Consider the following 25,344-nt stretch of genomic DNA (forward strand, 5'->3'; position numbering starts at 1 on the left):
GGTGATAGCTCTGTTATGCATTTGAGTCTTACCCCCATTCAGCTTAGGCTCAGGTTTACACAGGGCGGACAAATTTGATCATGAGGCACCTAGTATCGCTTCTCTGATTGCATTTGTTGAATAAACGGTATTATTGCCAGTCGTTATCATTTATAAAGTGCTGACGTCTCCAGATGTACGGTTCAACTGGAGTATGATTGACTGAGCAACATAGCCTGACCTGGACCATACAAGCTATTGACTTCAGCATGCCATTACCTTATTTTGTGACAACTGACATCAGCACTTAGTGATTCTCACTGAACAATTCATATTGACAAAACTAGTGATTTTAGTAAGCTCTGCCTTCACTTTCCATTATTATTTAGAGGTAGTCATTATGTGACAGACATTGAACTGCTAGTAATAGGGCAGGGACTCTATAAACATCTGTTGATGTGTTTGATCTAAACAGTTCTATACGCTTGGTTTCAGAATAATCAAGGAAAAGAGGGGGAGACTTGTAGAAAAAGAAATACAATCACTTTTTTCATAGAAGATCACTTGCTATTAAAATTGACGGGCAGCGAAGCACAGCTATGTGAGTGCGAAGGAATCCCCCATTCTTTGGCATAGGATTCTGCGCATATCCATTATAGACACAATCCAAGGCCACTCACACTGGGTGTTCAGTGAGTATTGATTTGGTCTGCCAGCAATTTTAATATTTCTTCAGGGACTTTCTAGCAACGGCAGTTAATTCACCCTCCCAAATTGCTTATTCAATAGAATGTACATGACTCCTGAATAAAGTCTCTGAATTTATGTGAATGGCACAAGGCAGGCGGTCAATCAATTCCTATGGAGCTAAGTTAAAAATATAAATAAAGTATTGAATCTTGTTTTCTTATCTATACTTATAGGGGGTGATAGCAATATCTATCTATCTATCTATCTATCTATCTATCTATCTATCTATCTATCATCTATCTATCTATCTATCTATCTATCTACAGGTATCTATCTATCTATGAATCTATCTATCTGTCTATCTATCTACAGGTATCTATCTATCTATCTATCTATCTATCTATCTATCTATCTATCTATCATCTATCTATCTATCTATCTATCTATCTACAGGTATCTATCTATCTATGAATCTATCTATCTGTCTATCTATCTACAGGTATCTATCTATCTATGTATGATCTATCTATCTATCTATCTATCTATCTATCTATCTATCTATCAGCTTTCACACTGTCCTTTGCACTATAAAGATAGCTGTTTCTGCTTCCAAATGAGTATATAATAGTTTCCGTCCCTATTGATGTATGTTATACTGGTTCTCCAGAACTAACCCAGAATCCAGAGTAAGTGAGTCATAAGTGAGTCATATAAACAGTGTAGGTATACTGAAGGCATTGTTAGATTCCATTGATAAGATCTCTTTGACTCTACGGATCTGGACAACACAATGTGGGGTGGCATAATATATAAAGCAGGAAAATCCTATAGGCCTTTTTCAAAAGTCATATGGCCTATTAGACTGCATGATTCTCAGGAAGTGCGAGCACCGATAGATCATAACACTACTATCGGCGCTGGTTTGTACCAGTCCGATTACATAAAGCGATACAAACTGAATGTGGGAGAAAGAGTCCAGTTGTTCCTCCCTCATTGTTTTCTATTGATTATTGGCAGCATATCACTGATTACACAGGGAGATGTGCTGCCGATAATCGGACAACTTTCAACCTGATGAAAGAAGACCATAAGTCAACAAGCATTTGCTCGTTTATCAGCTGATCGGCTGCTCAATTATATTGGCCAATTATTGTGATCGAGCGTTCCTATGAACTCTTGTTTCCGATAACTGGTCTGGAATTCATATAGTATATTAGTATGTGTTTATAGTAAAATAGTAATAATAGAGTGTTGTGTTGCAGTCAAGAAGAGCAACTACAAATTTAATAATGCTTATCCAGTAGCTTACTGACCTTTCAAGGAGTATGAACAACTCCAATATCAAAGGATGTTTACCCTAAACAGGTGTTATATTAAACTGACATTGTTTTTGATGACATCACATGGAAAAACCTGCCAGTTATTACCCATTCCTAATCACTTACTAAGAATGCACGATGAGGTATGAGGAAATCTTTGTATATTTTAGTTTACTGGTCAATCAACCATAGCACACAAATCCATAAGAAAACAGACTTCATTAGTTCAGGTGCTTGACTCAGTGAATTTCTTGTTTACATGGAATGTATAATAGGGTATTTCCACTGACAAATGAATAAACCAAAAAGTGTCAACAGTGAAATTAAATAAACAGGAAAAAAAACTTTCAGTACTTTAAAGATGTCAACCTATACTTTATACAATTTATTTTTTTACTATAATTATTTACAATATATTATTGATTATTTTCTTCTAGTGATTATATATATATATATATATATATATATATGTATAAATAAAAGTTAGGCATTTCCAATTTGAAATTTTTAATGATTTTGCATTTGTAGGCTTCTTTATCTTCTTCAAAGCCACATGTCAACCAAGGTGGTTTCAGATGTATGGCCTGAACACCCTAGTCAATAACAAGATAAATATTAGCAGCCTAAAGCTTTGATATATTTGGCCAGTATCACTTATGTTGCTGCTGGGATCCATTTAGCCCCATAGGTATTTGGTTTCATCAGACATTTAACCTTTTCTATAGCGTTACCAGGTTAAGAAGCATCTAATAGTGACACAGGACTTCTGCTCAGCACACTGACACTATTGCTTTACTGTCAGAAATAATTTATAGTTTTCTATTTAAATCTCTTTGCCTGCACCCCATTCCCATCCTCTGGCCTCAGAGCTCTGGTAAAATCAATGAAGTCAGACTATGTATGGCATTTGGGAGTTTTAAGTGTTAAAGACCAAAGCCAAGGAGCAATGACTGAACAGACATATGAATAAACCTAGGATAAAGGATCTGAGGAATGTGTCCATCTCAGCCTGTACAATATATAATAATGATACATATTAAGTCATTTTCTGCTTATAATAGCCCAATTGAAAGTGCAAAGCCAAATACATGAAGATACCATCGAAAGGACAGTGAATACACCTGCAGGCTCCCTCCCAACATCACTTATTAAACTTTCTGAATTAATCACTGGCTAAGTAAAGTGCAGCCTAACCTCACTGATAAGGAGTATATTGTCTGGCAACTGCTTAGGGCTAATGTTTTCATGCACAATGCCAGCATAAATTTGCTATATACCAGTATTAAAATAACACAGAATGAAATGTCCTTACATTTTTCTTTGGCAATTTTTGCCAAATAGGTAAATCAATATAGTGTTTCCTGATTACAAAAATGACCTTTTTATATTAATAAAACTATACCATTATTTCATCATGGAAGCCCTAGGGAGAAAGTTTGTAAGATATAAAACTAAGCCCAAGTCTAAAGCAAAAGGTAAAAACTATTACTGGAAACTCTAGGTTGCATTGCCTTTATTGGAGTTGGTATGGGAGCTGGGCCATAAACTTTTATTTTTAGATAATATACATTGTAACCCTTAACAAAATTCCCAGGAAAAATGATCTTTGTGGTCGTTATGGATTGTATATATACTATCTATCTATATTATATATATTTTATTAATTTTATTATCTTATTTATCGTGACACTTAAGACGTGTGCATTGTATGCAGATTGTTAACTAAACAATAGTGTTACAACAAGCAATATTCACAGGGAAGAGAATAAAATCAGTTCTATGTATATGCACACAGGACTAGAAGGCGATTTTACCGATACACACAAATATTAAGTACAGCTAAGCCTATATGTGTTTTAGTGATATAACCTCATATTCCTAAATCTTCCCTGGCTTGGCTCAGTGAGCACACACCTGGCGGCAGCAGCAGTTCCTGTATTTTATACACTCATCTTGGGAGATTTGTCAGTTTGATATCTTTGATATAACTTGTAAAAACATGCATTGTAAATGGATAAGAAGACATCACCAGCTTTGTCTTTGTTTAGAAAGCAGAACACATTATACTGTCTAAGATAGGAGACAACCATGCATATGAAACTCCCATGATGCATAACCATTAACCACATCTTCTTTTTATACCTTTAAACCTTTATACTATATATACTGTTAGCATACACACAACTTGGCTTCTTTCTCGCAGCCTGTCTTACAGCTTCATTGTCGATGAAAGCTTGTTATGGCTTAAAAAGAATTGCAAGCATTAATCTGCCTGCGCTGTAATCATGTCCCAAGTCATTAGTAATGTTTTAAAGAGCAACTCTTTTCTTTTGTATTTATTTTTAAAAGGAAAAATTGTGTTCATAAAAAAAAAAAATCTGTAATCTACTCTAAATCATTTGCTTGGATTTGAATATAGTTTGGAGCTCTCGGTCATCTATGTTGTTTTTTTCTTACATAAAGAGACAAAAATAACCAGGTAATAAAATCTTATTTGTTTTTTCTCCTCAGAATTATCAGGACAAAAGTACAACAACCATTTCACCCAACACCAGATGGATCTGGAACGCCAGTAAGCGCACCAGGGCATACTATCGGTAATTCATTCACATTATGTGATGTACTTTAAGCATATGTACTATAATGTTGAATTAGCCATTGTAAGGACATTAAATGTAGGAGAGTTGACAAAATCTTATAGAATTAGAGTCACTTGGTAATGTTTTAGAGAATACATGGAAATCGATGGTTTATACCCTGTACTGGAATAAGATTTGTGTTAATACAGATATAGCAAAATGCCAGAACTTACTGTAAAGGGGTTGTCCCATGAAAAATACACTACAGTTTTCAAATAAGCACCTCGATCTGAATATTTTTGTAATTGCATATAACTAAAAATGTATTATAGCTACTGACTTATTCAATGAAATCCACCTGTATAGCGCCTCCTGCTGTCTGCCCTTTCTCTAATTTCTCTGTCCTGCTCACTGATACGAAAGCTCAGTTCCATCCTTCAACTACCCCTAGCCGCAGCAGACAGGACAGGCCCTCTGAGAAAAGACATAGCCCCTAAGCTGCCAGCTTGAAATAAATCTATCAGAATAATTGGAGCAATGAATGGGTGGATCTCTGGATCCATGTAAGGTACAGGGCTGGTTCTAGCTTTGTTAGAAAGAGATTGTCGTGTACTAGATTATGTATGATTTTCATTTTTTACATTAAACATGGGATATCCCCTTTAATGCCAGCTACATCACTTGGAACAAGGTCACTATAGCACTTCTCTTGGGCTACTACTTGTGATTACATTTTTGACATAGCTAGCGTGTTTTGTGTTTGCACCTAGGTAGTAATTTGTATTCACTTCCTATAGAAAGACATGATGAGGTCAATAGGCCTAAATTAGTGAGTAGTCCAATGAAATCCACCCTTGTGACTCATGTGATTACTGACTCATGATTTAGAAAGGGCAAGGGGTTATGGTTAAAGTAACAATAAGTAACCACTGGTTTCAGCTTTTAACCACTATGTTTCAGAATGGAAGAATGTGTCATCATGTTGGAAAGTCAAGGGAACAAAATGTTATGAACTGGACATGAAAACACTATTGTAGTTTTTGAAAGTCGTGTAAAAACTTTTTGGGTGATTCAGAAACCGAAGAAACGTATGGGTTATAAATTCCTGGCGTCCTTGTAGATTGATTGTATTCCATAGAACGATTCTTGTAAAGTGTAGCTAAATCATTAAGATATTTCTCCGCTGCTCCATGATATGGTTCAGAAACTTCAGAACATACAGTAACCAGTTAATAAAATGCTTTGTTGACCCCCTCCTCCTGCAGGACTAAACAAGTGGCGGCCATTACATCTTCCTGTTGTTTCTTCCTTTTCCCCACGCAGTAGTTAGGGTAGAGGGATTTACCTAGTCTAGGTGGAAACCTGCCCATGTTAGATGGCATTACCCTCCAGAATCTGGGGCTATTTATCTCCTATATTCATGCATTTATAGATAGAGGCTGATTCATGTACTTCATATACATTATGGGTAGAAATGTTCCTTAAACTAGTTCACCAACCTATAAGTAGCTAGTGCCATTTCTGAATTTTACTAAAATGTTTTTTATTTTTTATTGCCTTACCCTTTTTATCAAAATAAATGTAGTGCAGTCTGTTAAAAAGTTGACATACTAGGCTAGCATACATCACTTCCATCATTCTCATATACAACACTCAGTGTAGTAAAAAATAGGTGACATTAATAGTTGGGGCAAGTAATGGAGAGCAGTGAACGATACAAATATGGGAAAACAGCTAATGACTGCTCTATGAACCAGTAAATGCAATGTTTACTGGTCCCTGGATATAAAGTACCATTTTCATAATATTAGGCCTACCCACAAAATGGCTGCTTCCGTTGTTTGGAAGTGGATGACCATTACTTTCCTACAGGGATTCCCTTATGTGTGTACTCTTGTTAGGCATATACCAGAGAAGCTTCCTTAAATTTAGTGACCTATTGAAGGATCCACAGTAGCTGTCTCCTCACAGGCTTATATGTCCTTTCTCATTTTGTTTAGTTCCCAGTACAGCATCTCCTCCTGTCTCCAGCGCCTCCAATGATCCCGTAGGCTCTTATTCCATAAATGGGATCCTGGGTATACCTCGTTCAAATGGCGAAAAAAGGAAACGCGATGAAGGTAGGGAAAAAGAGAGAGCTTTATTCTGTATCTCTTGTAAATAGGGTCTAATTTCAAAGCCATGCGTACCAGCTGCTCCTATACCAGATCAGTTGTAGCCTCCATGCACCGACCTTCTGCTCTTAAGGTCTCTTATGTCATGGAAGTAGACTGGTGACATGTCCACCATATAGTTAACTTACCAGCATTATAAATCTAACTTAGCATTCTTTACAAATAACAGTTTATTATCCAGTAACACATTAACACATAGTTGAAGGACAATATGATTTTTTTTTGCCTTAGAGAAGAAAAAATGTTTTGCTAGTGTGAGGTTTATATTTCCCCTTTTGATTCACATTATGTGCTGTTTTGGGCATTTTCTGTCATAGCACTTTTATACCTATTCCATCATTTAGAGGTATGCACTTGGACCTCTGTATATGTTTTTAGTTTGTGAGATATTCTTACATTAGAGCTCGTCTGGTATACTTTAATCTATTATATGTTATAAGATGACAGATAATGGTTTGCTACCTGAGGTAGGAAGAACCTTGGATGATGTAGTGTGGACCAATAAAATACATGTTGCCACTTTGGATTTAGTTATGATTATCCCTGCCATCTTGTATACTTGAGATTGACATAATCATGGGACTATTAAATCCAGAATGAATTATATTCTCAGACATGTAGTTCTAATGACTTGACAATAGGTACTAGATCTGTAAATAACTGAGTTTTTATGTGGACTGTCCTAAAATATAACTGCCAGTTTTTTCTGGACTTGAAGAGTTAGATTAGGGCCACAGGGTGGCATAGGGCAATGTGACATAAAATTGCAATGTCACACTGCTACATCACAACTGATGTGAGTGAATGTGGTTACGTTGAAAGCTGAAAGTCACCAATGTTTAGGAGAAGTCCCAACCTGCTGGATTTCAGAACAACCACTTTCACTCATATTAGTTGTGATTTTTAGCAGTGCCACATTGTAATTTTAATGTCACATAGCCAGAGTAGCCAAGTAGCCCTAACAATAGTGCACAGGACCGGCAGTTCTTAGATGCATGAGAGAAAGCAACCATTTCTGGTCCAGCTTTATGGTGCCTTAATATATGGATTGGAAGACCCAGTATTTCCAATCTCTTTGGCCAGTCACTGACCTTCTATTCCTAAATAACATGGTTTGTGCACAGGAGGACTCTTATGTAGGCCGACACTAGCCATGAGGAATGGGGTTGACCTCCATTCTTCATAGACCCCATAGATACTACCTCTTTGATACCTATATCCTTGCCTAGGAGGTTGAGAAAACTTTTACTACACTTATTCAATCCAGACATTCTCTTCTACAGGCAGCAATATGCCACATAGCTGTCCCATTGGCCAGGTCTTACCTGATTTGGCCTGGTGATACGATTTCCTCTAGAATGTAACAGATTTGGCACAATTACTTCATTCTTACTTTGCAACAGGACTACTTATAAGAAAGTATAAATCTATGGGAATATAGATACATTGCAGATACACTTGCTGCTTGGCCATCCTATATATAAGGTGAAAAGTCCTCCTCTACTCTGTCATCTTTGTTGCTGCTTTCATTACACAGTAACAGCGGCACGGATGATTAAGAAGAGTAGAGATAATTATGTGTCAGGATGATGTAGCCAAACTCTCTGGTTGGGTGAAGGCAGCAGAGTGATTCACAGCACCAGTTCTGTGTTAGAGAGAGAGAGAGAGAGAGAGAGAAGGAAAGCTGAACACTTCTATTCTCCCTTGTTTATTGAAAGAGTTAAGGGAAATCAGCCAAGTAATTCTCCTTTGTACATTTTCCCGGATTCCACCGTTAAACAGAAACAAGCAGGAGAAGATATCTTAAACAAACGGCATTTAATCACATCCTAGCAGAAAATGATTATTCGACAGCGACCGGGTTAAAATGAGAATTTGGTGGCATACTCTGGCTAGGTCGTGTAACAAATTTATTATTATTTTCATGATGTTTCAGGTTTTATGCCTTATTCTAGGATTTATAACCTGCTTGGTATATTGTTGTGAGTATTAGAACTGACTGAAGCAGCATCATTTTCAGGCTATTTTTTCTCCTCTTTATAGATTTGTTAGATTTTTGCTGTGTTGACAGGTTAGACATTGCTGGGCTAAGAGGTTTTGCTTTTATTTTTACATTGCGACTTTCGGTTTTTATCGTATGCCTTATATTATAAGCTGAGCATGAGAGACATAATCAGTGCTTTGTAATCCCAAATTACCTGAAATTGCACAGCATGCTCTTTAAACAGCATAATGGTGGAACTGCTTGTGTCAAAAGTAACTGAGACTGATGCAATAGGCCTTGCAGCAGGTCTAACTGAAGAGCACATCCCCTAAAAAAAAAATCACCTGTTCATGTAAGTCCTTGAGTTGTCCTGTTGTATGAGCTCTTATTATATTCTGTTCTGCTGTTTCTTGGTTAAATCTGCTTGCTGGGAAGCAGGATGACAACCAATAGTGTTTCTACCAATCTTTCCCAGTTGTATCCGTATCGGAGCCTAGCTACAGATGTAGCCAGCATTATCTTGACTCTAGGCATGCCAGAACGGTCAATTGAATGCAATCTTTAGTTTTTTAGTTGTTCTTTATTTTTTGCTGTGTTAACACGTTACATCAGTCAAGATAACATTGGCTACATCTGTAGATGTGTTCAAAACTTTAAGAAAGGTGACAACTTCTGTTGCATAAAATAGTTTTTCAACTAGCAAAACGTGCCCAACAGATTATAAAACAGACCTTGGGAAGGTGATTTTTAGGGCTAAAAATGTAGTTTATACACTGACCATAAGTTTCGCTGTGTATGTAGGTTTATTTACTAGTGCAAATATGTGTGCAAACATACAAAGTTATGAAAAACATATATAAATGTACCAATAAATGCACAAGAAGGATGCAATTAAACTGAACTTGGACGCATCTGGACTTCCATTGAATAGTAAATAGTAAATGCAGCAGGTTTACCTCCTGACTTATGAAAAATGAGATATAAGATACTGATTTCCATTTGACAAATACCGCTATGCTATATCTGGCCATCTCAACACCAGTACATCTTTATGTTAGCATATTTTCTGATGAGTGAAATACAGCATCACAACATTTTGTCATTGGCACTGCACTTCAAAAATATGGCTGTACTTGAAAGTGTCTGGCTCTGTCAGCCTCTTCTTCTGGCAGTGTCGTTGTATGTCTCTTTGGCAAGTCCTCTAGTTATCTGGCATAAACATTCTTTTTACCACTGAAGCTTAAAAGTCTGCACTTTTGTCACTTCTGGTCCTCCAAAGTATTTGTGGTTCTGGCATCATCGCTTTTCACTTCTGGCACCTCTTTCGTCTGTCTGTTTCATTTTCCCTCATTATACCTTTGGAAACTTAGAAACTTGGATATGTTTTCAAGATCAGCTTCACCAGGGATGTGTTCTGTACTTGGGAACATTATTTCACTAATGTTGACTTGGAAAAATGTATAAAAGTAAAAAAAAATCATTAGTACATACCTCCATGTTCAATATAGCTTTATGCAACCCATGCATTCATATATTTCATTACATATCACTGAATATACATATGATTTGAGGGAAAAGAGAACAAAATAGCTTCATGTATTCAAATTAGGCAGATAAAAATGGTCACCTGTACAAACCAATCAGATTACAGCTTCCACTTTTCTAGCACTGGTAGAAAAGTGGCCTGTCTGGTTGCCACGGGCAACTCCTCAACTTTTCTGAACTAGCTGGAAAAAACTAGGCCCAAACTGTAACTCAATGGTATATATGTTCGATTTAAACTGAGCAAGAGGCTTGTTCTTGGTATAGTGATATCTCATAACTTTATATCTGTAGTTAACGAGAGCCAGTAAGGCTGAAAATTCAATTAATATATATAATCACAGGCACGCAGCCATAATGTTGAAGTATTCTCATTCATAGACTTGATGAATGGGCCTATGCAGGCCAGGATGACCTTGTAAGAAACAATTTTTAAAAAAAGATTAAAATCTAAAGAATATAAGCCTCTACACTCAGGCATACATTTTGCACCCCCCTCATTATAGCACGTATCTGGTTAATTATAACAGGCTGGTTGATTCATTAAACATATTTTAAAGGCAAATATGCGCTGTCAGCCATTTTGCTTACTACAATGATGGTGTTTGCTTGGATGGATGATATATTTTTATTCCAGTGAAAACCAAACTTACAGAGAGGGAAAACCTGTGGAAGGTGGCGTCATAAATACAAGTGGTAAATCCTTAGTGCTCCAAAAAGAACAATTATTTACAGATAATTTAGCACATTTACTCTCATACGTCTAAATGTTTATTCCTCACTATTTATGTCTGTGACACTGGCAGCAGCTGTCTGTCCCTCTGGCATTCTCACTGTCCGTCTCCCTGGCACTGGCGCAATCCTTTACTCCTAATGCCACCCTTTTGAACTGTGTCTCCTCATCTAACATTCACCATCTGAGGAACACAAGATGGCAGTTTAGAATTCTCCATGGTAATCCTCAGTAAAGTCCTGTAAACTTGTAAGCTGGTGCAGTATTACCCAAATTAATGAATGATAGCCGTTATATAAAATAAATACAAACATTTTAAAATACAAAATGGAGTATTGATCGGTAAACCGATTGGCAACTATTTGCCAAGAAAGCAAAAGTTAAAAAAGTCAGCATTTATATTTTAATGCAAGTGTGAGTAGCAAGGAGTCAAATTGAGCATCTTGGAGACTAGGGAAGGGGGGAGTCAGCGTAAGCTTGGTATCTTGTCACTGCTTCTTCAGCAGGCTAGCCACAGAGTCGTTGTGTTAGGTGACATTTGAATTTACAATTCCGCTGAGAAAAGCTATTAATTCACAAATTAACATTTTTCCTCTCTCTCTGTCTCACCCTCTCTCACTCACTCATTCTCCCCCTGTATCTCTCATGGATGTGCAAGCAATTGAAAAGACAAAGGAAATCGCCTTAAGGAACTGGCTTTACTGCTAGTCTGTCTGTGCAGAGATTGCTACCACTGCTTCTAGATATATAAACCAATTACCTGAACAGCTCTGTGCATGGCAGTCTGCTATTACCTCCCTGTGTAGGCTGAGGAACCACTGGCAGATAATAATACCCTGTATCTAGTTAATATGAACCAACATCACCTTATCTCCCTGTCTACAATCACAGTTCATTATCATATATTCTTATGGCTATGCACAATTAACCTGTTGGCTCTGTATCCTGAGATCTACCTATAATACCAATATGATGATTGGTACGGTGTGACTTTCTTTACATGGACTGGTCACTTCAGTATATATTGTATGTAACATGCATACTGTTTTCTTAATCAACGACCAGTGAATTCAGTGAGGCAGATTTACTAATTCAGTCTAAAACTTAGACAGTGTAGACTGACACAGGTAGCCTAAAGATGTGCCAAATGTATTACTGTTGGTTGACTTACTTTGGGCCACAATTTTTTTTAGCAAAGTTGTCATGTTGTAAGCCATGCCCTTTCCTTCTAAATCACATGCCTTTTTTCACTAAGCCACACAACAACAAGCTAGACGGGTGCATTTTAAGACAAATTCTAAGCCTAATTACATTAGTAATTGTGGGCCAATGTTTCCAACATGTGGAACATTTAATTATATTATTATAGATTTCCTTTTTACATTGGATAATCAAGAAATAGTTGGGTATCCATAAAGATGTCTCACCATGTAAGACCAACATATGGAAGGTCCATCTAATATCTTTACTTATATATATAGTAAAAGTCTGGTATACAAAGGGATGCATACTATAGAGGCACACCATGTGGTTGCTATGGGTTTCTGATTGATCTTATTTCCTTGCTACTGGGTAGTAAGAACCTGTGTAGGACTCCACTTTGGATTGTTAGAAGGTATGGGGTGTTGAAATGGCTTAAGTGTCATAGAAAGGGCCTGGACAGTAAAACAAATACTGCCACTGCTTGTATACTTAATGATTCTTCATTGAAAATAGTCTACACCATATCTAAAAAAGAAACTATGAATGAAAAACAGCTTTTATGGTTTTTCATTATGCTAAGAACAGACAGCACTATCTCCTGCATCTACTCCTGCAATAACATTGCTCTTCCATTCATGAGTATTTATTTCTACAGAAACGCCATAGAATATGGATGTGATCATACCCCAACTGATTTTTTTCTTCTTATAATGATCAATTCAATACCAAAAGTGATAAGTTTAGAGTCAGTTAACCCAGGTTTTTGCAGTAGCTGGGGACATGCAAATAATGCAGTAGATACCAGATTGTCCCCTTTGAGACCTTCTTAGTTTCTGGATCAAAATTACGTTATTATACCTGCCCAAAAGATGTGTATTAGATACTTGATTAACATTTGATAAAACGCTAATGGTCTAGATGCAACTTTTCAGAAGCTTTGTAAACAGAACCCATGGGATCAGAGAGTTTTCTTTGGCCTTGTCAAGGCCTAGTCATTAGACAGGAGTCTCACTTACCAAAAGGAAATCTCTCCCGTTCCCAGGATCACCGGCATCACAGACGTATCACTCATCAAAGCCTAAAATTATTAGCCCTCCCCTGCAAGTCTTACTTATTTGGGCTCATTGTGCATCTAAGAACTTTTGCAGTTCAAGTTAACAGGATAGAAAGTATATCTAGGACTATAACATTAAGGAGATACTACAGATAATTGCTGTTTATGAAGCCTGTGATGTTTGCTGTTGCTCACAGGAAGGGACACTTTGTGTCAAAAAGGTATTGTCTTATTACAACTGGTAATAAAAACTCACCTGCTATTTAGATGAAGGCAGAAGGGGGCAATGAGACCCTCCCACATTCCTAAATATGCTGTAGAAGTTTAGAGATCCCCTGACTTAGGTGAGTTATCTTCCCATCCCACACACTGTAAGAGATGGATAAAAATCACCAAAGGAATCAGCAGGCGGTGCCAGTAACTCAAACCGCTCTGACCGTTCGGTGAACCTAATCCTGGTGACCTTGACAGCACTGGAAGGCGGCCTCAGAAATCCCAACCTTTTCAGAGATGTAGACTGGCTGTGGCTCGTGTTCCCTCTTCAAGAGTGCACCACACGAGACACAGAACCTGTCTGTAGTTTTCCATTCTTGTATACAAACTGCACCACTATCAAAGCTTTTGGATTTATTTCCTCATAGATAATCAGATGGAGAACCAACAAAAAAAAAAGAAACTGCAGTAGTGGAACAATGCAGGTGAAATAAGCAAATGGAAAGGGAGAATGACTCATATACATGTAGTATAATTATGGCACTATGTTGCAATGGCACCTATAACGATGGTCATGCTAATATTTTCAGGGCCATTGTGTACAAATTGCCAATTTTCATGATCATTTCATGCTAAATAGTAACAAGGAAGTAGACCTGTTGCTCTTCTTTTAGGGTTAACTATACAGTATGTTACTACAAAAGCTAAAAAGATTAGCATTGGATTTTAATAGGATTGCAACAGCGGTACTCTTGTCCATGGGCTGTCAGCCACATACTAACCCTTTAAAGAATATCCCCTTTCTCATTCCTAGTCATTACGCAAAATATATAAAAATGCAGAATGTATCACGGCAGATATGCCCTTCAGGACCCTAGGAAACTTGGGTTGTTGTAATAATGACCATGCTTATCCAGAAATAATGAATTAAGTTGAATATTGAGCATACCCTTCAAAGCGATGTTGGTATATCACATCCATTATGTTTTCTACAATCCATAGTATATTACGGCATAACTGTTCTAACATAAGTGCAGAAATCCAATTGCAACTTTTGGTGGCATCTGCAGAATGATGGGAGATAAGCAGTCAGATTAGCCGTGCAAAGTGAATAGAAATTTGTGTGGTAGAGCCCAGCATGCTACACACATTCCATTCTGACATTCAGTACAGGAAAAAGATTTACTGTTCACTGATTATGAAGTTTGAGTTTTCAAGATAAGGGTTTCATCTCTGTGTGTGTTCAGCAACGAAAAGGCCGACTCAAGGAAGAGTGTAGTCATTGAAGAACTTTCCTACTAAAATTGAGGTCAGTTGGGTTGACCTTATGGGAATATATAAAGCTCCTTATTAAAATGAGATATATTTATATATGTATCTAAATTACTTCTATATTAATCATATCACATTATACACGCTTATTATACCCGCAGCCCTAGCTGTCCTACATGCATGAGGACTGGGTTAGGTTTAAAATACCAGTAGTTCCTTTATAAATCAATAAGCTATACTTTAATTGAAGCTATCCTGTAAGATAAACGCAGGTGGAGTTTGCAATTGTGGGCATAATTTGTAGGCTTTGTATGTTATATAAGTTATGTTTTTGGCTTTCGTATTACTAATGCTAATATTATGTTCATTTATTCTCTAATGTATTGCATCTACAACAGGCATTGTATGTCAGGCTGTGGTCCAATTGTAATCATATCTGGACTTACACACATTTTACTACCTACAGTAATACTACCTACACACTTTACTGACCAACAGGTAGCTGAGGGGTGTTACTTGTCAGTCAGTGAATGCAAAGAGGTTAATTTGCCCATCCACAAATTATTTCTATAACTTTTTTGACAATTGATCATGATTGAGGGGTTTTCCAGGAACAGGGTTGCCTGAAATTCCTGGACAGTGCTTAAAAATCAAGGACTTTTTTCAAGTGTCTGGTGGTAATTTAGCAAGTCCATTTGATTGTAATTCTCAGCATTTTAGAACTCACAGTAAAGGCTGGTGTTCACTATTAGTATCTGACCTACAGACCTGTATTGCTTATAATTTTTTATATTTTTCCAATTTGTCCATAAAAATGTTGGTTGTCCATAATTATTTGATTAATTGTCCAGAAAAAAAAGTTGTTGACCCTGATCGGGAGTTTAGTATTGATGGCCTATCCTGAGGATAAGTCATCAATATATGATTGTGGTGGTCCGACCCCCGGCGCACCTGCTAATAAGCTGTTTGAAGAGACCACAGTTCTCCGATGAGCACTGTGGCCTCTTCCTAGGCCAATGTCATCTCATTTATTGGTCACATGGCCTAGGAGCAGCTCAGTCCTATTCGAGTGAATGGACCTGGGCTGCATTGTAAGACAGCCACTATGCAGTGACCATCGCTGTGCTTGGTATGATGTTAAGAGGCTGCTATGCTCACCACAGTGCTGTAACCTCTTCAAACACCTGATCTGTGGTGGTGGTGGGTGTCAGAACCCCACAAGTTAAATAGTGATAAGCTATCCTATAGATAGGTCATCAGTATTTACGTCCCAGAAAATAATCCTCTGATTACAAAGAAAAGAGATAGTATGGTATTTTATTTTTACATTTTACATAATTCTCTATAACAATTCAATAATCTGGAACTTTGATAATCTGCCACCTATTAGACCCAATATATGTTGGATAAAAACATCTTCCTTCTGCCATCATATTATATATAAATGCTTTTAATAATGGTTTTCAGAAGGCTTTTCATATTAAATACATCTGATAACCTAAATTGTATAAGTGAAACATCTCAATTTCTATATTACATATCAGTGTCATAAATATAAAAATGCATAATAACAATTTTCACCTTGCAGTATACTATAACTGCCTCAAACCATGCGCAATTCAAAGTTTTAGCAGATTGCAGATCCTGGCAGTGAGCCGGTAGGAAGGGGTTAAATAGAGAAGTGGGCTTGAATTAGATGGATATCACAGAGTGAAGTCCTGTTGTGTTCGCTGGGCCTCACAATTTGCTGCTGTATGTCAGACAAGCAGAATGAAGTGATGAAAAAAAAATGAAAGTGTGGCAGTGTCAGCTCTCGCCGTTGTTCGACAGTGTAAAATTAAATTAATAAAGCCCCCAACACAGGAAAACATAACAGGAAATTAATGGCCCCTACTGTCGCTCCTGATGCAGTCATTTGCAACCCTGCTTTCCGCACCAAAGACTTCATAAATGCAAGCAGTTTCTCTAAACAAGCATAGTTAGAGCTGCATGCTATGTAATTTTTCGCCTTCCTTCTGTCCTTCCAGCTAACAAAGCTGGCATTTGAGATTGGCTTGTAAGGTTCTCTCAGGCTTACTCATGTTCCACGCTGTACCGGCCTAAAGGTGCATAGTCATTCAACCTCATGGGTCACAAACCTCTGTGTTAGCTTTTTGTTTGTGCTTCTACAAGCAGTTTATTAAGTGACAGAATTCAGCATGGTTATTTACCAGACTGTGGCAGATCCCAGAATTCCCTGCTACGGCAATGGCTGCGTACTTCACGTTACTTGGCTACAGCTAGACAGATTATTAAGAAATTTTTGTAAAAATTAGATAACCAATGGCTGCTTTTCTTTTCTATTTATGATGGACAATCTAGTAAACCCATCCCTGTCATTTATAAAAGGCCTTTATACCTACTCAAGTTTGCAACCTAAAACATTATAGACTAAAAGGGGAAGATTTACTATCACTTATATGCTAGCGGAATATGCACAACTTCTAGACATAGGGCTTTAGGAATATTATGATGCAGATTTACTATTCCTTTTTTAAACATAACGTGTAACTGTCACTTTGGTTTAAAGTCTTCTGAGAAAAGCTCTGACAGCATTGCTAAGGAGAGTCTGTCTTCAGTCTTCAGTTCTACTGAACGCTGAAGATGCCTGTGTGTAACAAATTAGATAGGCGTTGCGATAGGCAGTCATAGTTAGGGCACATATACATAATAAGGAACTGGGGTAGTGACTTGAGTTGGCTGGAAGCCTCAGTATGTTACACACAGCCGTCTTCTGTAGACTGAAGACAGACTTTCCTAATGCTGTTAGAGCTTTGCTAAGAACATTTTACACCCAGTTTTTCACTACAAAGAAACATCTTTCCCTAGCAAAGTATATTACAAAGACATTTAACACCACTGCCCCTACACTATATTAAAAAATAAACTGAAATATAATAGCAGTCGGCTAAACGATCATTCAGCCGGCAGTTATCTCTCCCAACTCCCCCATATACATACACATCTGTTTCGGCTAAACGTGTGTGTATACAATGGAAATAGAGGAGAAAGCCACTGCCAGATACTTCTAGTTGCAGCTTATATCCTTGGAGAACAAAAGGATTGGGTAAAAATATTCACTTTGCCTGATCCTTCTCTACTCGCTCATGTGTTGGGGGAGAGTCTAGAGTTCCCCGTACACATTAGACTGTAAGCTCAACCTGCCGTTCTTGGTGGGTTCGGCCAACAATACACTAATGTGTATGTGGGCCTTTAGACTAGACAGTTTAACCCACATTTTTTAAGTGACTCCTGCTGGTTGATAACTGTGTTGTGTCCTTAGACAGTTTTGCCTAACTTTACTCTGCCTATTATCTGGCTTACTTTGCTCCACAATTTTGGCAAACATTAACGCATCTTAAGCCAAAGCCATTTCTCACTAAGCCATGCCCCTTTCTGAATAGCCACACCTCCTTGTTAAACGCGGAGCAATAATTGTCTAAAACCAAAAATAAATGTGGTGCAAAGATTGTACACCATGGAGGACAATGTCCATAGCGACCCATCACAGAACAGCTTTCACTATACTAGACCAGTTTCAGAAAAATATGAGTTCTGATTGGTTGCTATTGGCAACAAAGCCAGTTTTCCTCTTAGACAGTTTTGATAAATAAGGCTGTATAGGGTAATTTGCGAAAACTGTCTTAAAGAAAAAGTATTGTTTTTGCCCATAGTGGCCAATACCATTGCAGCTTTTATTTTCTAAAATGAAAGCTGTACTGTGATTGTTTTTTATGAGCAACAAAGAAAGTTTTTCTATCAGTTTCATAAATGTCCCCTTATGTTTTTTGGCGCAAATGAAGCCAAAATTCTGGTGTATTTAGCTTATTACTTCTCCCCCTATGTACCTTGTACACGATAGTCCTTTTCTAAAAACTAATGAAAATTACCACATTTTGGGGTTCACGCTGAATGCCATATTTTTCATATTTGCCATAATATATCTAGCCACAACATTTCATATAAATTTCTTAACTTATCTACCCATTCAAATAATGTCATAATTGTACTACTGGAGCCTGTTTATTCGCTTTATCTAGCATGTGATTTAGAAAGCAATACATTTTTTCTGATGGGAGAAGGATTTAGATTGGATACAGAATAAGTAGGTGGTCTCCTCTGATGACTCTATGGGGCTGAATAAGTGATGGACTACTTATTAGGCCATAGAGATAGCAGAATTGACTGATTGGGTATGAAAATTGCAGCAAATCATATTAAGAATTTTAGAAGATTCACTCATGTCAATGGTAAATGCATGGTGGCAAAGTCTAGATCCAGTTGTTGACCCTCATGGAATGAGTTTATAACTAACCACATTGATAAAGAAGAAAGGAAAAGTCCAAGTAGTAAAGCTCTAAGGCTACAGTGATGTTCTGGATCAGTGGATCTGAACCTTGTTTGTGAAGATGGCAAGCACCAACCTGGAAAACACATTTATTTATGGCCTGTCATCTCTTATATCAGTTTACACTGAATGTTCTAATATTGTTTTTTTTATTTTTTTTGTAATAAATGATATCTTGCCAGGATGTTGTGCCTGAATTTCTGCTATGTGTGGTTGCTGAATCTTTACCTTGTTTGCCGAGCTACCTAGGTGATAGCATACAATTTGTCTTCATGCATAACTTATTAGGTTTCTCTGCTCACTGACTGTAGAACCCGGTGTCTTTTATTCAGGGCTCTTTCCTCATCATGTATTAGGCTGATTCAGTGAGGCGGGCAGTATTAGAGTTATACTTTATGTGATAATTAGACACATGCAAGAATACAGTTTAGAAATTACTGTCAGCAAGATGTGTACAGATGGAGTAGATTGTAGTAAATTGCATAGAAGATTGAAAGAGAAACCATGATCCAGATCTTTGCTAGTAAACAAGGTAATCTAGAATCACCTCCAAGTACTAAGGTAGCTTGTCAAGTTGGACATGTGGTTTGATCTGTGGGAAGTATGTTCTAGACTCTCTAGAGCAAGGGGAGCTGAGCAGATTGCTATGTAGTTTTGTGGGAAAAGATTCAGAAGAACTTGTAATTTATCGCTCTAAATATGTGTACATTCTACGCTTAGGAGTCCAGTGGGAGGATCCATTTTGTGATTGACAACCTTACCTATATGTGTGCACTTACCTAGACAACTGTTACTGTATAGGACTACCCACTAGAATGAGCAGATATTTAGAGCAATAAATTGCAAGTTTATTAAGGAGACGATTTACTTGGTATAATTTTTCTCTTATTATACATTTTTTAAATTTTTTTCACATGGTGTACACGTTTTATAAAATTTAATAAAGAGTAACTAAACAAAATTTACAATTTAAGCTCCATGCACACGACCATATCTATTTTGCGATCCGCAAAACACGTTACGCATTTTCCCATTCTGCATGTCCCATCCTATGTTAAAAATGCCTATTATGTCCACAAAATGGACAGGAATAGGACATTTTTTATCTTTTTTTGTAGGGAGGCAGAACAGAAATACAGATGTAGACAATACATGGTGCACTGTCTGCATTTTTGTGATCCCACTGAAATGCGAAAAAATGCGGACCGGATGTGAACCAAAAATACAGTCATTTGCATGGGACCTCATGCTGAATCTTTTCCCACAAAACGATATCAATCTGCTCAGCTCCTCCTGCTCTGTAACATTCTGCTTGCAGATTGTACAGCATTTTTATGGTGATGAGTTCTCTTCTGCAGTTTTTTATCATAGAAATGAGAGAACATGAAGTTATGAGTGTCCATTATTCACATTATGTACCAATATGCCCCAAATTAATATTTTAGTGGAGGACGTTGTATAGATATGCTGTACTTAGACATGAACAGCACACTACATGGAAGTCATAGACTTTGATGAATACAGTAGGTCTATAGACTTTGCTATATAGAACGATAAATAAACCCAGTAGCTCCATACAGATACCATTCTTGAGATCTCTTTGGGGCATGATGTAGATTAATAGGCCTTATTTTTATGAAATACATTTTATTAAATAAACAAAAATTCATTGAATGTATTTGTAAGTGATTAGAGAAACATAGATGCTTTTTAAAGAAACAGTGCCACTCCTATCCACAGGCTGTGTTTGGTACTACAGCTCATCCCTAGTCCAGTAAATGGAGTTTAGGCTATGCATCAAAGATATCCGGCAGCCTGCTGGAGTTCACCGTATCCGGCCTAGCTGGATAGGGCCATGCACTGCCGGAGCCCACTGACTATAATGAGATCTGGCGGGGAGGTGTTAAGCTAGCCTAACTGCCAACAGACAGGAGTATGGCTGCTGCAGTAGGAAAGCAGCCATGTTTATTCTAATCTTATGCAACCCTTTTACGTAAAAATTCCCATTCATGTGAAGACAACTCATAACTGACAAGACATGACAAGCTGATTTTGTTATCTGTGAGTCCATACATTGTCATGCAGATTAGCTAGATTGATAGCAAACAATTGAATTCACCCACTTCTTTCAAAAAGGATGACCTCAGTTGCCCGATAATACAATGGATGATGTGATGGAGCATGGCAGTAGATAAAGGTATCATTAGCCAACAATTCCCATTATCCGCAACACCAGTCTGAACTTCCTGGTTGTTGTAGTTCAGTGGCATCTGGTGCGCTATAGGTTGGATGCCCTTGGCCTACATCTTCTCTGCAGCCTGCAACCCAAGCCCTTAAATCTATGATTAATGAGCTTAATAAAGGTAAAGCATTTATGAAAGCTGTAACTGCTTTGCAGCATCCCCCTGCATAATGCTTAGCCAATGTCTGGTATGAGAGGGTGAAGACTGATGACTGATGTCAGATTTCACAACCAAAGCTTCCTACATCTTTTCCCTCCGCTCTGACCGAGAAACGGAAAGTCATTTTCTGTTTTTGAAGGAATGAATTATCTCTGTGAAGAAAAACACTGCTACAGTATTGATGACTAGTATTATGATTATATGATGTTGTTGTGCTGTGTGCGGGTATTGGTTTAGCTGTTCTCCTGCTCGCTCGCTTGCTGCTGTGAATGACAAACGCTGGGTTATTGATCGCCTTCTGAACTCAGCCCAGCTGATAGAAGGTAATTAATGACTCCATTTGCCTCAGTACCGACGAGAACAATTGAGTTTGAAACTGCAACAACTGCCAACGCTATGAAAGGCCCCCAAGGGGGTGTCCAGGAAAGATGCCTGACACCGGCAGGTTTCAGAGGGAATTAGGAAGTGTGCGGCGGTGGTGGGGGTGGAGGTGCCAGCAACTACATGCCGTAATAGAACAAGACACAATGTTGCAATTAGATTATTAATTAAAAGTAAGATATTCAACCGGGGAAGTCCGAGAGTTTAACCCTGTCATTGCGCTGATGCAGTTCCAAACTGAGAAGGTTACACTATGTATTAGTGAAAGAGCAATTGGTTGTAACTCATCACTTTGCAAGTAATACTTGAAAACAGTCATTCATTTTATTTTTCACTGTAACATCCTATAAATGAAAAGGAAAATTAAAATAACCACAATGACTGCATTGTCTATTACATACATTTTGTAGAAATCATACTGAGAGGCTGAAATTTTGAAAATGTAATTTCTGATATGTAAAACTTAACATAGCATATGTAATTTGTGTGGAAAATGTGTGTAGACAACATAGATCCTTTCTGCGCATCTATGGAAAATTGCATGCGCTGTAAATGTCCTGGCTTCACAAGGTTAATTACCTTGTTTCTCTCTTCCTTTTCCCAGCCTGGCATTGCCTCTCATGTTCTCTGTAACCCGGCTTCCACTCACCAAGCCCACAGTGGGTAAAATAAATAAATAACTGGTTGGCGTGCCGCGCAGCAATAACCCCTAAAAGAGCACTATCAGTGGAACATGATTGATCAATTGAATTCCATAGCGGCTGAAAAATGCGGGATTAAGTAGTGTATTATACGCACAATGAGTTGAGGCATGATGTTCATTTCAAGTTCATTTCGCCGGCCCTCTGCCACCAGATCAGGCAATCAATAGGGCTAGCACATATCATATATCATCGCTCCCTGTGCAAGAGAAGGAGCGCCATAATCTCTCGCAAATTTAGACTGACAGATTTGTCGAGATCTGAAAAGGCCCCCTGCATAAATAAAGCAGAGGAGGGAGGACAGCACTGTGAGAGCAATCCAGGCTCACACACACATATACAAGATCAGACGTCTATCTATTGGGTCATGGATTTTTTTAAACGCTGATCTTTTGATTTTAAATGTGTTAAAACCGATGTGTGTTAGCAGATGATTCAGAATTTTCACAGGGCAGTAGTATTTAACCCTGGATTTACAACATCTTTAGATACAAGGAGCACTTTAAGTACCTACATAGGACTTATTTTGATCGCATTTCTCCTCATTTGAAATAGATAGCATTGCTTTATGTTATATGTTCACCTTATCTGATGATCACTGCCATACTGGTTATTAAAATTACTAGTGGACCACTAGTTGGCCATAAGGGTAGCCATACATGTAACAGTAAAGCTGAACATGAAATCGGTAGGGCCATCTAACTAGTTATGTGTATGGGGGTGTGCCAACTCTCTCCTGACTTTGTATGTCGGGTCGAGCATGTTACATTTTAATGCCCAATCCTTTTGTTTTCATGAGGAGTCTGGCAGTGGTTTATGTCCTTCTCTCACAAGGGCAGATACAGATCCCCATTAGTTAAGAGGGACCACTGACATCTCAAAAGAAGGTTCCTACTGTCTATTAGAGTCCATGTAAGGAATAGAACTAGTGAATTTGATGGATTTCCCCATTGGTAACACAAGCAAGCTCAGTTGAGTATAGGGAGATGGGGTATAGCTGTTTGGCCGGCCCTTTAATTATCGAGTATGGAAAAATGGCAAAATCATAATCCTGTATAATATGCTATTATGTGTTCTTTCTTCCTTTATTACAACTCATCATAACTTAAGTAGTGTCCATATCAGTCTAGCGAAGTCTATTACTTCAATACTGTTTTAACAATGCTACAATGAACAGAGATACAGGGGTATGTCTTAGTGGGTGACTATATTAGCATCATATATAACCCTCCACATGAGTGTAAAGGCTAATCCTCAAACTTGGATATTATTTATCAAGATCTCAATGACACATATCTTGAAATCGAAGGGAATAGGAGAGGGAGGTAGAACCAGTGACAGAATATTCAATGCTTCTACTATATGTTCATCACATTGTCAGTTTAATAACTGGCATTAATGATTATCCTTACCTAATAGAAAGATTTAGTCTGAAGAGGAAAATCGGCTATCAGACATTGAAAGTATGAATACATGCTATCATACACTTGCATCTCAATGTTAGTATCGATCTTTTTAAGCTATATAAAGCTTGTAAATAGAAGGGGACAATCCAAATGGCTGCAACTATTGATGCTAATTAAAATCTCTAGACTACCTATCCTAGAGGATGGCCTTCCTACAAACAGTTCCATTCCTTGTAGAAGGTTGGGATGCTTTTGGGCTTCTTCCACTGTAACTTGTTTTTCATATAGCACTTAGTAATATAGCCTTTGTTGATATTCGGTGCCATTTGCTATAGTTCATAAATCATATCCTCCATAATGGACAGGGCCAATATGTGTAAAGAACTGTAGATTTACCCAACAAGGGGACATGGCTTATGAACTATAACAAACTACAGCATATCAACAAAGGTTACATTAGTAAGTGTCATATTGTCATCTTACATACACATTGGACAACTGTAGCTAGTAAGTGGCCAAACCCTTGAGGGGCTTCAGCTCAAACCATCAATTAAAGCAATCCTAAAGATATCACCTATCCATAAGGTAGGTGATTGGTGTCTTATTTATGAAAGTCTGACCTTTCGGACCCCCAAGGTTCATGAGAGTGGTAGTACCTTCTTACCTGTGGTGGTTGGCATGCAGACGGCTGCTCCATTCAAAGCTTATGAAACTGCTGAAGATAGATGAGTATAGCTCTCTAATATCTCCAGTTGCCCCTCAGAGCTTTAATGGAATGTCAGTGTGCATACTTGACTGCAGCTCCATTCAATGGGGGGCACAGAACCCCTGTTTTCGGTGAGAGTCTCAGAGGTCAGACCCCCATGGATTAGACATTTATTACATCCTATGGATAGGTGATAAGCTGACATTCTGGGACAACCCCTATGTACCCCTTTGATGTATACAATGCTTAATAATTAATCCAATGATACTAAAACTAAATGACCTAACTACAAATATATTAAAAATATATAGTATAGATATATCCTTTGTAATTATAACATGAAAAGTCATCCATAATCATTTTTAAAATTAACATAAAGAGAAATCAACATGGGCCATTTCCTCTAGGGTGAACGAAATGATGCTTTGCTAAAGGATAAGACAAAAGGCTTTGTACTTCCTCTAATCAATATCTGATATTTTACATTAGCTTATGAAGGATACTGCTCCATGCTATATAATGTAATATTGATTATATCATATCCAACATTCACCTGCAAAGAATAAGATTTATCGGCCTTAATGTAATCTCCCGGCTTCATTCCCACTAGAACAGAATG

The 25,344-nt window shown here is 37.7% G+C and overlaps 1 protein-coding gene across 17 annotated transcripts in view; it reads left to right on the plus strand.

Moving 5' to 3' along the window:
• Positions 1-25,344, plus strand: part of PAX2 (paired box 2) — a 76,045-nt gene that overhangs the window by 26,108 nt on the left and 24,593 nt on the right. For 14 of the 17 annotated variants that reach the window (XM_044297060.1, XM_044297061.1, XM_044297057.1 and 11 more), the window contains exons 4-5: positions 4,500-4,585; positions 6,568-6,687. In XM_044297060.1, the coding sequence (XP_044152995.1) occupies positions 4,500-4,585; positions 6,568-6,687 (206 nt within the window). The remainder of the gene's footprint in view (positions 1-4,499; positions 4,586-6,567; positions 6,688-25,344) is intronic. The other 3 variants (XM_044297053.1, XM_044297063.1, XM_044297064.1) reach the window with 1 other exon arrangement.

Source organism: Bufo gargarizans, chromosome 6 (genome assembly GCF_014858855.1).
Source record: "Bufo gargarizans isolate SCDJY-AF-19 chromosome 6, ASM1485885v1, whole genome shotgun sequence".
NCBI lineage: Eukaryota > Metazoa > Chordata > Amphibia > Anura > Bufonidae > Bufo > Bufo gargarizans.